The sequence below is a fragment of the Oncorhynchus mykiss genome, chromosome 3 (genome assembly GCF_013265735.2).
Source record: "Oncorhynchus mykiss isolate Arlee chromosome 3, USDA_OmykA_1.1, whole genome shotgun sequence".
Taxonomy (NCBI): domain Eukaryota; kingdom Metazoa; phylum Chordata; class Actinopteri; order Salmoniformes; family Salmonidae; genus Oncorhynchus; species Oncorhynchus mykiss.
In genome coordinates, this window is record NC_048567.1 from 50,650,740 (window position 1) to 50,665,654 (window position 14,915).

A 14,915-nucleotide genomic window follows, 5' to 3' on the forward strand; every position below is an offset into this window, starting at 1 on the left:
CTGGGAATGTGATGAAAGCAATAAAAGCTGAAATAAATCATTCTCTCTACTATTATTCGGACATTTCATATTCTTAAAATAAAATGGTGATCCTAACTGACCTAATTTTTACTAGGATTAAATGTCAGGAATTGTGAAAAACTGAGTTTAAATGTATTTGGCTAAGGTGTATGTAAACTTCTGACTTCAACTGGATTTCATGGATTTATTGTGATAATGTATATTACATTTATTTATTATACTTTATTAAATGTAGATGTTCCATGTTTTTAAATGTAGATGTTCAAAGCTGCTTGTGTGCAATCATAATTGCGTAGAAACTATTCTAATATACTACTTATGAATGGAATTTAGAATGTTCATAGGCATAGAAAAAGTCAGATTTTTCAAACAATCCTACGACCTTATGCACACTGGTAGGAGATAACGTTGATAAATACCAATTGTTCTCAGGCTCACACACACTGAAAAATGCAGCGTGTGCCAAATCTTCCAACAGAGCAAGATCAGGCATTCACAATGGAAATACAAGTAAATCCATTAAATTTGTTTTTTATTACTCTAACAATTTCCCACATTTTCAACATGTTCTTCCCATTCTTGACAAGCCGTTCTCTTATTCCACCACTTGGCACTGTGCCTACACATGGTCGTGGCTGTGCTTAAATGTACTCACACTCACAAGCAAACATTTATATTGATATATCTCACACTTTGCATGGAAATGATCCCACGCATGGTTTACGCAGACTTGTGCCTTTGCACGGTTGATAAAAGAGGCCCCTGGAGATGCTAAACGTGTTTGTTAATTAAGGGTCACGGCAGGCTTTTGCATGACAATCAAATCCAATTGTATTTATCACATGCGCCGAATACAACAAGTGTAGACCTTACCGTGAAATGCTGACTTACAAGCCCTTAACCAACAATACAGTAAAATGTTTTCTAAATAAACTAAAGTAAAAAAATCCAATCAAAAAGTAACACAAGAAAATGACATAACAGTTATGAGGCTATATACAGCATCTTCACAAGGTCCTTTGCTGTTTTTCTGGGATTGATATGCACTTTTTGCACCAAAGAACGCATCTCCTTCCACGGCTGCGTGGTCCCATGGTGTCTATTGTTTGTACAGATGAACATGGTACCTTCAGGCGTTTGGAAATTGCTCTCAAGGATGAACCAGACTTGTGGAGGGGCACAGTTTTTTTTCTGAGGTCTTGTCTGATTTATTTTGATTTTCCCATGATGCCAAGCAAAGAGGCACTGAGTTTGAAGGTAGGCCTTGAAATACATCCACAGGTGCACCTCCAATAGACTCAAATTATGTCAATTAGCCAATCAGAAGCTTCTAAAGCCATGACATCATTTTCTGGAATTTTCCAAGCTGTTTAAAGGCACAGTCAACTTTGTGTATGTAAACTTCTGAACTGTGATACAGTGAATTATAAGTGAAATAATCTGTAAACAATTGTTGGAAAAATTACTTGTGTCATGCACAAAGTAGATGTCCTAACCGACTTGCCAAAACTATAGTTTGTTAACAAGACATTTGTTGAGTGGTTAAAAAACGAGTTTTAATGACTCCAATCTAAGTGTATGTAAACTTCCGACTTCAACTGTATTTCAGTAATGTCTAAAGAAACATGATGATATGAATCAAATGCATTGAAGAAGAGCAGAATATGAGTTGGCCTAATGTATGTTATCTGACACATATTGTCTCATTATGTCCCAAAAAGTAGCTTAATCATAAATGATTGGCCTGTGAAAACCCAGTCCTCTTTAAAAAATGTATGTTATAGTCTAAGGCAAATCACATGGACTATAAATTGTATTATGCCCAAGCCACAGATGAATATAAGTGAGCCTAAATGAGAGCCACGATAAAAATGTGTCTTTTTCATGTTTATTTAAGCAATGACAGATTTGTTTTCCAGTTATATAATTAAATGTTTAGAAAATCTTGCTTTTTATTAATACACACTAACTTCTATATTAATAACAATGCAACCTATACAGTATAATCATGCAAAATGAATCCTGATCGATGGACATTGGGATGTTTGACAGTTTTTTTTTAAAACAGATTGTTCCATTTGTAATGTTTTGTTGTTTTCTCTCACAGCCGAAAGCTTAAAACAAGTCTGGAATTTAAGTGTATTTAAATGTAGTAAAAATGTCCTTTTCCCTCTCTGCACCATACTTGGAGCAGTTATTTTGTGCATATCAAAACTATAATATAATACAATTGGTATTCATGTTCTTTCTTTCTCTTGCCCCTTCTCTCTTTCACTCAGTCTCTTTCTCTCGCTCACACACACACGCAACACACACGCAACACACACGCAACACACACGCAACACACACGCAACACACACACACACACACACACACACTTATGCAAATTTACATTTTTGATTGTTTGGCTTCATCATCTTCATTGTGATGGTCTACGAAATCTTTCTTCTGCATTTGAAGCTCCTCTTTGTCTGATTCCTCCGTACCATCTTTGTCCCTGAACTGGGCCTCGATCTCTGCAGGGTCCATGTAGGTATAGAAATAGGCCATGATGGAGAAGATGACACACACTGCCACTAGGAGGGAGGCGAAGAGGACAAACTCTGCCCACTGCAGGAGGAAAAAACACAAAGATTTGACACGTCACATATTTACATCATCAGATCTGGCCTTTGAGGTATGATTCATGGGCACTGAAGACTTCAACTCTTTCACCCATAGAGTCAGGGCTGGCTTTCCCAATACGCAAACAACGTGCCGCAAGAGGGCTATGAGTGTGTCCTCAGAGGACATAGAATGAGAGAGTTATCAGGAGAGTGTAGTGTAGTGGCACTGTACCTGTTCTTCGATCTGTGCAATCTCAGCCACAATAAGGACAATAAAGTTGCCAATAGCTACAGTGAACAGCCAGCCTGCTTGTAGCACTGCCTTCATGTTGCTCGGTGCCTTTGAAGAAAGATATATCGCTTGGTAAATTATGCTGTGAATTGTACAGCCACCCATTATTTTACAACTGAAAATTCAAGAGATGACTTTATACTTTCCCCTGTTGTTGGGCAGATCAGAATTATTCAAGTTCAGGTCTAACATATGACTAAATGTCGACTAATAAGGGTGTGTGTGCTTCACCTGGGAATAAGAGAACTCCAGGCCAGTAACAGAGAACACCACCTCTCCACAGGTAATGAGGAAGTACTGTGGGATCTGCCAGCCCATATGGAAGGAGTTGGGCTGGATATCCTCAACCCCAGAAATGGATTCCGAGCACTATATAAAAGATACAATCAAAACTGTAATTTACTGAAGCTGATTATGGGATATATCACTGTATTATTAAGTGACACGTAGAAGGAGTGAAACTTACAGTCGGGCCCCATACAAAATGACTGGGGATAAGCAGAGTGTAAGAACTCCCAAATCCAAATTCTCTGGAGTATTCACAAGTGTTCGCACCATTGGTTATGGTGAAGGTGGCTCTGGAAATGAGTAAGAAGAGATGCTTTGGGAATCTGTGTTTGTGAGTCTTATAACGTAAGCAAAATCAGCTAAATACACATTTTAAGGATTTAGCTGCATATTCTTTATGTCATCCTCTTGATTATACTGCATATTTGCAAGTATAATCAATAATTCATTCCTTACTTTCCATTTGATATGAGAGAGTAGTTGGAAGCAGAGGAGTAGTCAATGCTTCCAAAGGTTGACACATTCACCGCTCCAGCCATACCATTAACAAATCTGGAAATGAATACACATAGAGTTGAGAAAGAGCATAAAAAAAACACATCCAAGTTAACCATGAATGGCTATAGATTGTCTGGAAATGTATGTTCATTTCGGTCATCTCGGCAAACAACTTTGGGAAATGCATCCAAATTTACCTGATTGCATTGGCCCCTTGCTCTGGCTTTGCCATCACATCATCAGTCTGCAACAGAGGATCAGAGAAAATGTATATTGACTTAATGATCATGATGTTAATATTGTACTTTTATGAGGGTGCAATAGTAGGTATGTACTTACCACCTCCCACATTGGGGCACTGAGGTTTGAGGGAATTAGAAGTGTTTGCCGCTTGTTCTTTGCTAAGGAAATAGTCCTAGATATTGCAGGACTCTGAAATGAAACTTGGATGCTTTCTTCCTCAAATGTAAGGTAATTTGCACTAGCCTGTAAAATATATGAGTGGAGTCAGTTCCACAACAAGATATAAACACTTGACAGTTACAGTGAAGCACTTGGTTCAATTAGAAAAGTTACTACAAATGATAAATGTCTTAATGTAATGTTTTGGCTGATCATAACTTCACCATTCTACTTAAACCATTACTTGTTGAATGGCTTTGTTTTTTTCTTTCTGCTTCCGTTTTGTATTTATATTTTGATGTGTGTATTTTCTGTAAATTCTGTAATTCAGGGCTCATCTGTAAAAGAGGCCTTTCTCTCAGTATGACTCCCTGATCAAATAAAGGTTAAATAAAACATGTAAAATATATTATTCTAGTAGACATCAACATCTGTGTAAGATTTCTGCCAATACAGTCAGGTTTTGTGATATGAATGCCTAAGATAACCTCCTCAAGATGGTTTACCGTAGCTGCTTCAATGACGAATGGATCGTTATTGGGTAAGGTAACTGTCAGGGGGATACTGCCCATGTTGAGTAATTTTAATTGGCTCTGGGAGGATGATGGGAAGGTTGGCAAGGTTTTCTGAAATAGATACAAGCAGAGTCATATATTTATATATACAGTTGAAGTCTGAAGTTTACATACACCTTGGCCAAATACATTTAAACTCAGTTTTTCACAAATCCTGACATTTCATCCTAGTAAAAATTCCCTGTCTTCGCTCAGTTAGGATCACCACTTTATTTTAAGAATGTGAAATGTCAGAATAATAGTAGAGATAATTATTTATTTCAGCTTTCATCACATTCCCAGTGGGTCAGACGTTTACATGCACTCAATTAGTATTTGGTAGCATGGCCTTTAATTGTTTAACTTGGGTCAAACGTTTCAGGTAGCCTTCCACAAGCTTCCCACAATCAGTTGGGTGAATTTTGGCCCATTCCTCCTGACAGAGGTGATGTAACTGAGTCAGGTTTGTAGGCCTCCTTGCACGCACAAGCTTTTTCAGTTCTGCCCACAACTTTTCTATAGGATTGAGGTCAGGGTTTTGTGATGGCCACTCCAGTACCTTGACTTTATTGTCCTTAAGCCATTTTGCCACAACTTTGGATTGGAAGTATGCTTGGGGTCATTGTCCATTTGGAAGACCCATTTGCGACCAAGCTTTCACTTCCTGACTGATGTCTTGAGATGTTGCTTCAGTATATCCACATCATTTCCCTACCTCATGATGCCATCTATTTTGTGAAGTGCACCAGTCCCTCCTGCAGCAAAGCACCTCCACAATATGATGCTGCCACTCTCGTACTTCACAGTTGGGATGGTGTTCTTCGGCTTGCAAGCCTCCCCCTTTTTCCTCCAAACATAACGATGGTCATTATGGCCAAACAGTTCTATTTTTGTTTCATCAGACCAGAGTACATTTCTCCAAAAAGTGCGATCTTTGTCCCCATGTGCAGTTGCAAACCGTAGTCTGGCTTTTTTATGGCGGTTTTGGAGTAGTGGCTTCTTCCTTGCTGAGCGGCCTTTCAGGTTATGTCAATATAGGACTCGTTTTACTGTGGATATACAGTGCCTTGCGAAAGTATTCGGCCCCCTTGAACTTTGCGACCTTTTGCCACATTTCAGGCTTCAAACATAAAAATATAAAACTGTATTTTTTTGTGAAGAATCAACAACAAGTGGGACACAATCATGAAGTGGAACGACATTTATTGGATATTTCAAACTTTTTTAACAAATCAAAAACTGAAAAATTGGGCGTGCAAAATTATTCAGCCCCTTTACTTTCAGTGCAGCAAACTCTCTCCAGAAGTTCAGTGAGGATCTCTGAATGATCCAATGTTGACCTAAATGACTAATGATGATAAATACAATCCACCTGTGTGTAATCAAGTCTCCGTATAAATGCACCTGCACTGTGATAGTCTCAGAGGTCCGTTAAAAGCGCAGAGAGCATCATGAAGAACAAGGAACACACCAGGCAGGTCCGAGATACTGTTGTGTTGTTAAAGCCGGATTTGGATACAAAAAGATTTCCCAAGCTTTAAACATCCCAAGGAGCACTGTGCAAGCGATAATATTGAAATGGAAGGAGTATCAGACCACTGCAAATCTACCAAGACCTGGCCGTCCCTCTAAACTTTCAGCTCATACAAGGAGAAGACTGATCAGAGATGCAGCCAAGAGGACCATGATCACTCTGGATGAACTGCAGAGATCTACAGCTGAGGTGGGAGACTCTGTCCATAGGACAACAATCAGTCGAATATTGCACAAATCTGGCCTTTATGGAAGAGTGGCAAGAAGAAAGCCATTTCTTAAAGATATCCATAAAAAGTGTTGTTTAAAGTTTGCCACAAGCCACCTGGGAGACACACCAAACATGTGGAAGAAGGTGCTCTGGTTAGATGAAACCAAAATTGAACTTTTTGGCAACAATGCAAAACGTTATATTTGGCGTAAAAGCAACACAGCTCATCACACTGAACACACCATCCCCACTGTCAAACATGGTGGTGGCAGCATCATAGTTTGGACCTGCTTTTCTTCAGCAGGGACAGGGAAGATGGTTAAAATTGATGGGAAGATGGATGGAGCCAAATACAGGACCATTCTGGAAGAAAACCTGATGGAGTCTACAATAGACCTGAGACTGGGACGGAGATTTGTCTTCCAACAAGACAATGATCCAAAACATAAAGCAAAATCTACAATGGAATGGTTCAAAAATAAACATATCCAGGTGTTAGAATGGCCAAGTCAAAGTCCAGACCTGAATCCAATCGAGAATCTGTGGAAAGAACTGAAAACTGCTGTTCACAAATGCTCTCCATCCAACCTCACTGAGCTCGAGCTGTTTTGCAAGGAGGAATGGGAAAAAATGTCAATCTCTCGATGTGCAAAACTGATAGAGACATACCCCAAGCGACTTACAGCTGTAATCGCAGCAAAAGGTGGCGCTACAAAGTATTAACTTAAGGGGGCTGAATAATTTTGCACGCCCAATTTTTCAGTTTTTGATTTATTAAAAAAGTTTGAAATATCCAATAAATGTCATTCCACTTCATGATTGTGTCCCACTTGTTGATTCTTCACAAAAAAATACAGTTTTATATCTTTATGTTTGAAGCCTGAAATGTGGCAAAAGGTCGCAAAGTTCAAGGGGGCCGAATACTTTCGCAAGGCACTGTAGATACTTTTGTACCTTTTTCCTCCAACATCTTCACAAGGTCCTTTGCTGTTGTTCTGGGATTGATTTGCACTTTTTGCACCAAAGTACATTCATCTCTAGAAGACAGAATGTCTCTCCTTCCTGAGCGATATGACGGCTGCGTGGTCACATGGTGTTTATTCTTGCATACTATTGTTTGTACAGATGAACATGGTACCTTCAGGCATTTGGAAATTGCTCCCAAGGATGAACCAGACTTCCAGAGGTCTACAATTTTTTTTCTGAGGTCTTGGCTGATTTCTTTTGATTTTCCCATGAAGCCAAGCAAAGAGGCACTGAGTTTGAAGGTAGGCCTTGAAGTACATCCACAGGTACACCTCAAATTGACTTAAATTATGTCAATTAGCATATCAGAAGCTTCTAAAGCCATGACATCAACTTAGTGTATGTAAACTTATGACCCACTGGAATTGTGATACAGTGAATTATAAGTGAAATAATCTGTCTGTAAACAATTGTTGGAAAAAGTACTTGTGTCATACACAAAGTAGATGTCCTAACCGACTTGCCAAAACTATAGTTTGTTAACAAGACATTTGTGGAGTGGTTGAAAAACGAGTTTTAATGACTCCAAAATATGTGTATGTAAACTTCCGACTTCAACTGTAGATAGATATGTGTTAGTATATGGCTCTGGGTACAAGTAAGGATTTAGCAAATAATATAATCTCTTTTTTATGCATTCCAATTCTATAGACAGTGAAAGTATTGCCATTAAGAGGGTCAAAATGGGATACTCTCAATTTTGACTTCGTCATAATATAGATTTCCTGTAGCCCGGGTTCTAGACTGTTTCTGCTTTCAACAATGCTACATCTATTCCTAGCCATACAAGGCCATGATAGCATCAAAGAATACTTTACTAAACCAGAAACAAACTGCCACACAATGTATGTATTGTACACACTTACATCAATCTGGATCTGTACCAAAGCTGCGGCAACAAAGGCCATGGCTGCCAAAAACATACCCACTGTCATTCTCCTCAAAGGACTGTTGAGGAAAGGTTCATGGTTAGATTCCTAAGCATGCTTACACCTGCCTATTCACTGTTTTGTAGATACTGTACAGGCATTTGTTTTATCATTTTCTTTAAGTAGAACTTACGTGAAGTTCAGGCCACATTTCTTTATCAATGGGTACACCACACTGTCCATGATCGGTACCAGAGTCAGGATCAGGATAGGGTTGACAGTCTGTCAAAAAGATGGTTTCTATGGTAAGAAGTGCATTTAGCCATGGATGAAAACAACCAGGAACCATAAAGTACCTCTAACTTACCTGCATTTGATCAGGCTGCAGAATGAGTGATCCCTGGAAAGAGAGCAAGGTCATTACGAACATGAACAACTTGCAAATTGTAGCTTTAGTTGACTTTTTACAGTGGGATGTTTTTGAAAACGTACAAAGTTCCCATCCATAGTGGTGGCCTGAAGAGTCCACCTAGAGCCCTGTGAGGGAGCAGAACGTTTTACTTGATTATACCATATGGATATTACAAGTTACATCACATATTGCAGGACAAACTAGATTATCTACCAACGTATCTCGGATACCTTTTGGTCAAATAGGGTCCAAAACATTGGAAGGGGAATGTACAGAAATAGGACCTTCAGCACCATCTTTATCTGAGCAATGAGGAGTTTCTACAAGCACAAAAAGAGAGAAAGACAATATGAGGTGTTATTCATATATTTGAGACCGAACATGCCATTTAGATAGTACTGTATAGTTTGCAGTGTAGATAACCTACCTCGTGTTTCTCTTCGGCCCAGTCCATCCAGTGCATTCTCTTCGGGTAGGAGCTACTCCTGTGCCTGAAGCGGTTCTTTATTGCAAACTGTAAAGATGAGCAGACACAGAAATTATCCTTTCAGAAACACCAGAGTGGCTGCAGGGAAGATTCCACCAGTCATTTTACACATTGTTGTGAAAGTTGATGCAATTATGCTGAATGCTGGTACTAGATAATGTTATGACTTACCCCAATACATTTACACACATCCAGCATTATGTTTCCCTGCGGTTCAGTCTTATGGTACATACCACTTCCAATTATGAACACAACTGTAGGGACAAACAGCAAAACAGTACCGTCAAAACTACATTTTTATACTCTTTATCAGAATAAATATTACAGCAAAACCATGGGACAAGGTAAGATCTTAATTTGATCACTTTTGTTGCTGAGAAATTTCTTTCACCGCAGGAAATGCAGACGAGCTTCGTGATTTACATAAATTCACTGAAAACCCACACTAACACATATTAACAGTATTGAACTTTTCCTGCAGTCTACTTTTGCCCGGCTAATAGTATGACCACTGATCAAGAAAAATTACAGACTGAACATTCAAATCCTGTTGCTGCAGGATTTAATTGGCTTTGACAATATAGGTCAAATTAAGATCCTACATCTGTAGGTAGAATAAAGAAGATGGTAGAGACACTAACCAAGGGCGACCACCATGAGCGCAGCAGGGACACCGAAGGCCAGAGGGTAACACTTCTGCTGGCTGTGGATGCCACACTCCTGGCCTAAACACAGGGACACAGCACAGACATCACTCATCCATACACTAGCTGCAGTTGTGTTGTGTATTAAATAGTTATTTATGCAGATTTGTGGTAATATCTTCAGACGACATTGAGGGAGTTATTATACATAGCCTGGCCTGGCTTGGACATTTCCCCTACCTCTGAGGATTGGTGTAATGATAGTAGACAGGAGACTCCCACCATTGATACACAGGTAGAAAACCGAGAAGAAAGTGCTCCTCTGTTTTGCCTGCAAAAATAAAAAGGACTAGATTTGTATCGTGTGTAAAGTTTGTACTGTACCAGTCAAAAGTTTGGACACACCTACTCATTCAAGGGTTTTTGTTTATTTTTACATTGTAGAATAATAGTGAAGACATAAAAACTATGAAATAACACATCTGGAATCATGTAGTAACCAAAAAAGTGTTATATAAAATATATTTTGATTTGTTTTTGGACATTATTCAAAGTAGCCACCCTTTGCTTTGATGACACCTTTGCACACTGTTGGCATTCTCTCAACCAACTTCACCTGGAATGCTTTTACAACAGTCTTGAAGGTTCCCACATTTGCAGAGCACTTGTTGGCTGCTTTTCCTTAACTCTGCGGTCCAACTCATCCCAAACCATCTCAATTGGGTTGAGGTCGGGTGACTGTGGAGGTCATCTGATGCAGCACTCCTTCACTCTCCTTCTTGGTCAAATAGCCCTTACACAGCCTGGAGGTGTGTCGTGTCATTGTCCTGTTGAAAAACAAATGAGCAAACCAGATGGGATGGCGTATCGCTGCAGAATGCTGTGTTAGCCATGCTGGTTATGTGTGCCTTGAATTCTAAATAAATCACAGACAGTGCCACCAGCAAAGCACCCCAACACCACTTCCTCCAAGCTTCATGGTTGGAACCACACATGCGGAGATCACCCGTTCACCAACTCTGTGTCTTACAAAGACCATGAAGGGCTGATTCACTCAGTCTCCTCTGAACAGTTGATGTTGAGATGTGTCTGTTACCTGAACTCCGTGAAGTATTTATTTGGGCTGCAATCTGAGGTGCAGTTAACTGCCGATTTCTGAGGCTGATAACTCTAATGAACTCATCCTCTGCAGAAGATGTAACTCTGGGTCTTCCTTTCCTGTTGTGGTCCTCATGAGAGCCAGTTTCATCATAGCGCTTGATGGTGTTTGCGACTGCATTTAATTAAAGAAACTTTCAAAGTTCTTGAAATGTTCCAGATTGACTGCCTTCATGTCTTAAAGCAATGATGGAATGTCGTTTCTCTTTGCTTATTTGAGCTGTTCTTGCCATAATATGGACTTGGTCTTTTACCAAATAGGGCTATCTTCTGTATACCACCCCTACCTTGTCCCAACAATACCGAAGGAAAGAAATTCCACAAATGAACGTTTAACAAGGCACACCTGTTAATTGAAACGCATTCCAGGTGACTACCTCATGAAGCTGGTTGAGAGAATGCCAAGTATGCAAAGCTGTCATCAAGACAAAGGGTGGCTACTTTGAAGAATCTAAAATATATTTTGATTTGTTTCACAGTTATTTTGTTACTACATGATTCCATATGTGTTATTTCATAGTGTTGATGTCTTCACTATTATTCTACAATGTAGAAACTAGTCAAAATGAATCAGTGGGTGTCCAAGCTTTTGACTGGTACTGTATATTATGTGCCACTCATAGGAGATACATGTACATTACACTTATCAAAGGAGCAAAGGCTCTCCTACATGTTCTTCATTCCAAAGTTAACATCAGTGTTCGTGGGTATTAAAATGACTTGGCAGCTGTAGTGAGGAAATCTCTGCCTACTGACAAAGATACAGACAGACACAGTGGTGGTGTTATTCCCCCGAATACGGAGTTATTCTGCTAACCTGGTGGTCCTGAAACTGGTCTCCTCCAAAAGCAGCAACACATGGTTTGATACCACCTGTACCCAGCGCAATGAGGAGCAGGCCCACCATGGACAGCACACTGAGAGTGGAGGCAGAGCAACATTGTTAGGCCATGGATTCAGTAGCACCTCACAAAGTCCGTGGAGTCAGGACATACTCCGGCAAGCCTTTGTATGTGACTTGTGTTTTTCGGAAGCGAATCTATGAACTTGACTTTAAATGAGGACGACTCACATATGCAAGGTCAAGTTGTCTGGCGTGCCATCTCTGTCTGTGTCCGTGATGTCATGAATGGCGCTGACCGCCATCACAACCTGGCCAATTGCATAGACAATGGACAAGTAGATGATAGTCCTACAGGAAGGGGAAATCAAGGTGTTAGCTAAAAGTGCAAGAACAAATTCCTGTTCTGTAATACACCCTAGTTCTAGACTCCGAACAGTCACTTACTTAAACTTGCCCAACCAGGAGTCTGCTACAATGGCTCCCAGGATGGGAGTCAGGTAGCACAGAGCCACGAAGGTGTGGTAGATGGAGGTGGCCAGGTCATCATCAAACCGAAGGAAGTACCTGAAGTACAGCACCAGCACAGCTGTGGACAGGAGAGAGAGAAGGGGAAGCTCCTCAGGATGGGCACTACACAAAGCCACTGTAGTTATTCCCAGTGTGCAAAACTCGTTGAAATGAGATATTTTCAACTAGTTTTGCTCACTGGGTTAGAACTGTTGATTACTCCCATGTAGTAGATACTGTGTCATATTCTTACCTCGCATGCCATAGTAGGAGAATCTCTCGCAGAACTCATTTACAACAATGAAGAATATGCTTAGGGGATAGCCACATACCTCCTGTTCATACAGACACAAAATAAGGGCCATATTACTCTGGTATCTTTATAACTTCATCTATACTATATCTGAATAAAATCCTATTTACTTTAAAATTGCAGAGTGCAGTTAAAAAATAAGGATTCCCTTACAGCTATGATATTGAATGAAATACACATACACTATACAAACAAAAGTATATGGACACCCCTTCAAATTAGTGGATTCGGCTATTTCAGCCACACCCATTGCTGATAGGTGTATAAAATCGAGCACACAGCCATGCAATCTCAATAGACAAACATTGGCAGTAGAATGGCCTTACTGAAGAGCTCAGTGACTTTCAACGTGGCACCTTTCCAACAAGTCAGTTTGTCAAATTTCTGCCCTGCTAGAACTGCCCCCAGTCAACTGTAAATCCTGTTATTGTGAAGTGGAAACGTTTTGGAGCAACAATGGCTCAGCTGCGAAGTGGTAGGACACACAAGCTCACAGAACGGAACCACCGAGTGCTGAAGCACGTGGCGTTTAAATAGTCGGTCATCGGTTGCAACACTCACTAACGAGTTCCAAACTGTTTCTGGAATTAACATCAGCACAAGAACTGTTCGTCGGGAGCTTCATGAAAAAGGTTTCCATGGCCGAGCAGCAGCACACAAGCCTAAGATCCCCATGTGCAACGCCAAACGTCGGCTGAAGTGGTGTAAAGCTCGCTGCCATTGGACACTGTAGCAGTTGACACGTATTCTCTGGAATGATGAATCATGCTTCACCATCTTGCAGTCCGACAGACAAATCTTGGTTTGGCGGATTCCAGGAGAATGCTACCTGCCCGAATGCATAGTGCCAACTGTAAAGTTTGGTGGAGGAGGAATAATAGTCTGTGGCTGTTTTTCATGGTTCGGGCTAGGCCTCTTAGATCCTGTGAAGGGAAATCTTAATGCTATCAATCAATCACATTTATTTATAAAGCCCTTTTTCCATTAGCCGATGTCACAAAGTGCTATACAGAAACCCAACTTAAAACCCCGAACAGCAAGCAATGCAGATGTAGTAGCACAGTGGCTTGGAAAAACTCCCTAGAAAGGCAGGAACCTAGAGAGGAACCAGGCTCTGAGGGGTGGCCAGTCCTCTTCTGACTGTGCTGGGTTGAGATTATAACAGTACATGGCCAAGATGTTCAAAAGTTCATAGATGACCATCAGGGTCAAATAATAATAACAATAATCACGGTGGTTGCAGAGGCTGTAACAGTTCAGCACCTCATGAGTAAATGTCAGTTGGCATTTCCATTCTAGACGATTCTGTGCTTTCAACTTTTTGGCAACAGTTTGGGGAAGGCCCTTTCCTGTTTCAGCATAACAATGCCACCATGCACAAAGTAAAGACTATCCAGAAATAATTTGTCAATCGGTGTGGAAGAACTTGACTGGCCTGCACAGCCCTCAACCCCACCTTTGGGATGAATTGGAACGTCGACTGCGAACATCGCCTAATCGCCCAACACCAGTGCCGGACCTCACTAATGCTCGTAGCTGAATGGATAGCAAGTCCCAGCAACAAAATTCCAACATCTAGTCGAAAGCCTTCCCAACAGCAAGGGCACCAACTCCATATTAATGCTCATGATTTTGGAATGAGATGTTCGACAAGCAGGTGTCCAAATACTTTCGGTCATGTAGTGTAGCTGAACATGCAAGCTTGAATTGCGTTGCATAGTGTTCTATCAATTGGTGCTAGTTAACTTAATCTCTGGAGTATTTATTTATGTTTCAGAGCATCACTTGACAAATAAATGAATCCAGACAATGTACAGTGCACTAGAAGTCTTACCTTTGACTTGCTCTTCTTAACATCCTCTTCATCTTTTTGTGTGTGAGAAATAAAACCATTAGGTTAAATATATAAAATATTAGATATCTAAGCAGGGTACTGATGTAACAATTAAATAGATGCATTTTGTTTCACCAATAATATAAGCCTATCAGAAAATGCCAGATATCTGAATAGCATAGATCCATAATAGCATTTAACAGATGCAATTTTAATAGCATTTTGTTGCCTGACCTGTCATGATGGCAGTGTATAGAGACTGTTCTTCGTCCTGTAATGTTTAGTATCCTTAGGTTATCCCTTCCAGGCTAACACAGTGATTCCTGCCTCTAAGACTAGGAGGCACGACCCTGGAATGGTATCCCAGAGTGCTGTTTTATGGTTTTATCTTGTGCGAGAACACCAGAGGCAGGAAG

At 40.3% G+C, this 14,915-nt stretch overlaps 1 protein-coding gene across 1 annotated transcript; it reads right to left on the reverse strand.

Moving 5' to 3' along the window:
* Positions 1–1,893: 1,893 nt before the first annotated feature.
* Positions 1,894–14,868, reverse strand: slc15a1a (solute carrier family 15 member 1a). Its single transcript, XM_021597256.2, has 23 exons — positions 14,734–14,868; positions 14,500–14,531; positions 12,606–12,687; positions 12,290–12,431; positions 12,074–12,193; positions 11,819–11,918; positions 10,084–10,174; positions 9,841–9,924; positions 9,371–9,453; positions 9,140–9,226; positions 8,943–9,032; positions 8,793–8,837; positions 8,668–8,700; positions 8,494–8,582; positions 8,298–8,379; positions 4,614–4,733; positions 4,045–4,191; positions 3,903–3,949; positions 3,664–3,759; positions 3,386–3,497; positions 3,151–3,288; positions 2,860–2,967; positions 1,894–2,631 (listed from the first exon to the last, which is right to left on the reverse strand). Exons 1-23 carry the CDS (start codon positions 14,738–14,740, stop codon positions 2,410–2,412), a joined length of 2,157 nt encoding a protein of 718 aa, XP_021452931.2. The 5' UTR covers positions 14,741–14,868; the 3' UTR covers positions 1,894–2,409.
* Positions 14,869–14,915: the final 47 nt, after the last annotated feature.

What these genes read in the sequence shown, in the direction of transcription:
- slc15a1a (XM_021597256.2), bottom strand. An exon ending in CATTACACCAATCCTCAGAG is followed by an intron (nt 9,925 to 10,083) that starts GTAGGGGAAATG and finishes CCCTGTGTTTAG; the next exon opens with GCCAGGAGTGTGGCATCCAC. An exon ending in TTGCACAGATCGAAGAACAG is followed by an intron (nt 2,632 to 2,859) that starts GTACAGTGCCAC and finishes TTCCTCCTGCAG; the next exon opens with TGGGCAGAGTTTGTCCTCTT.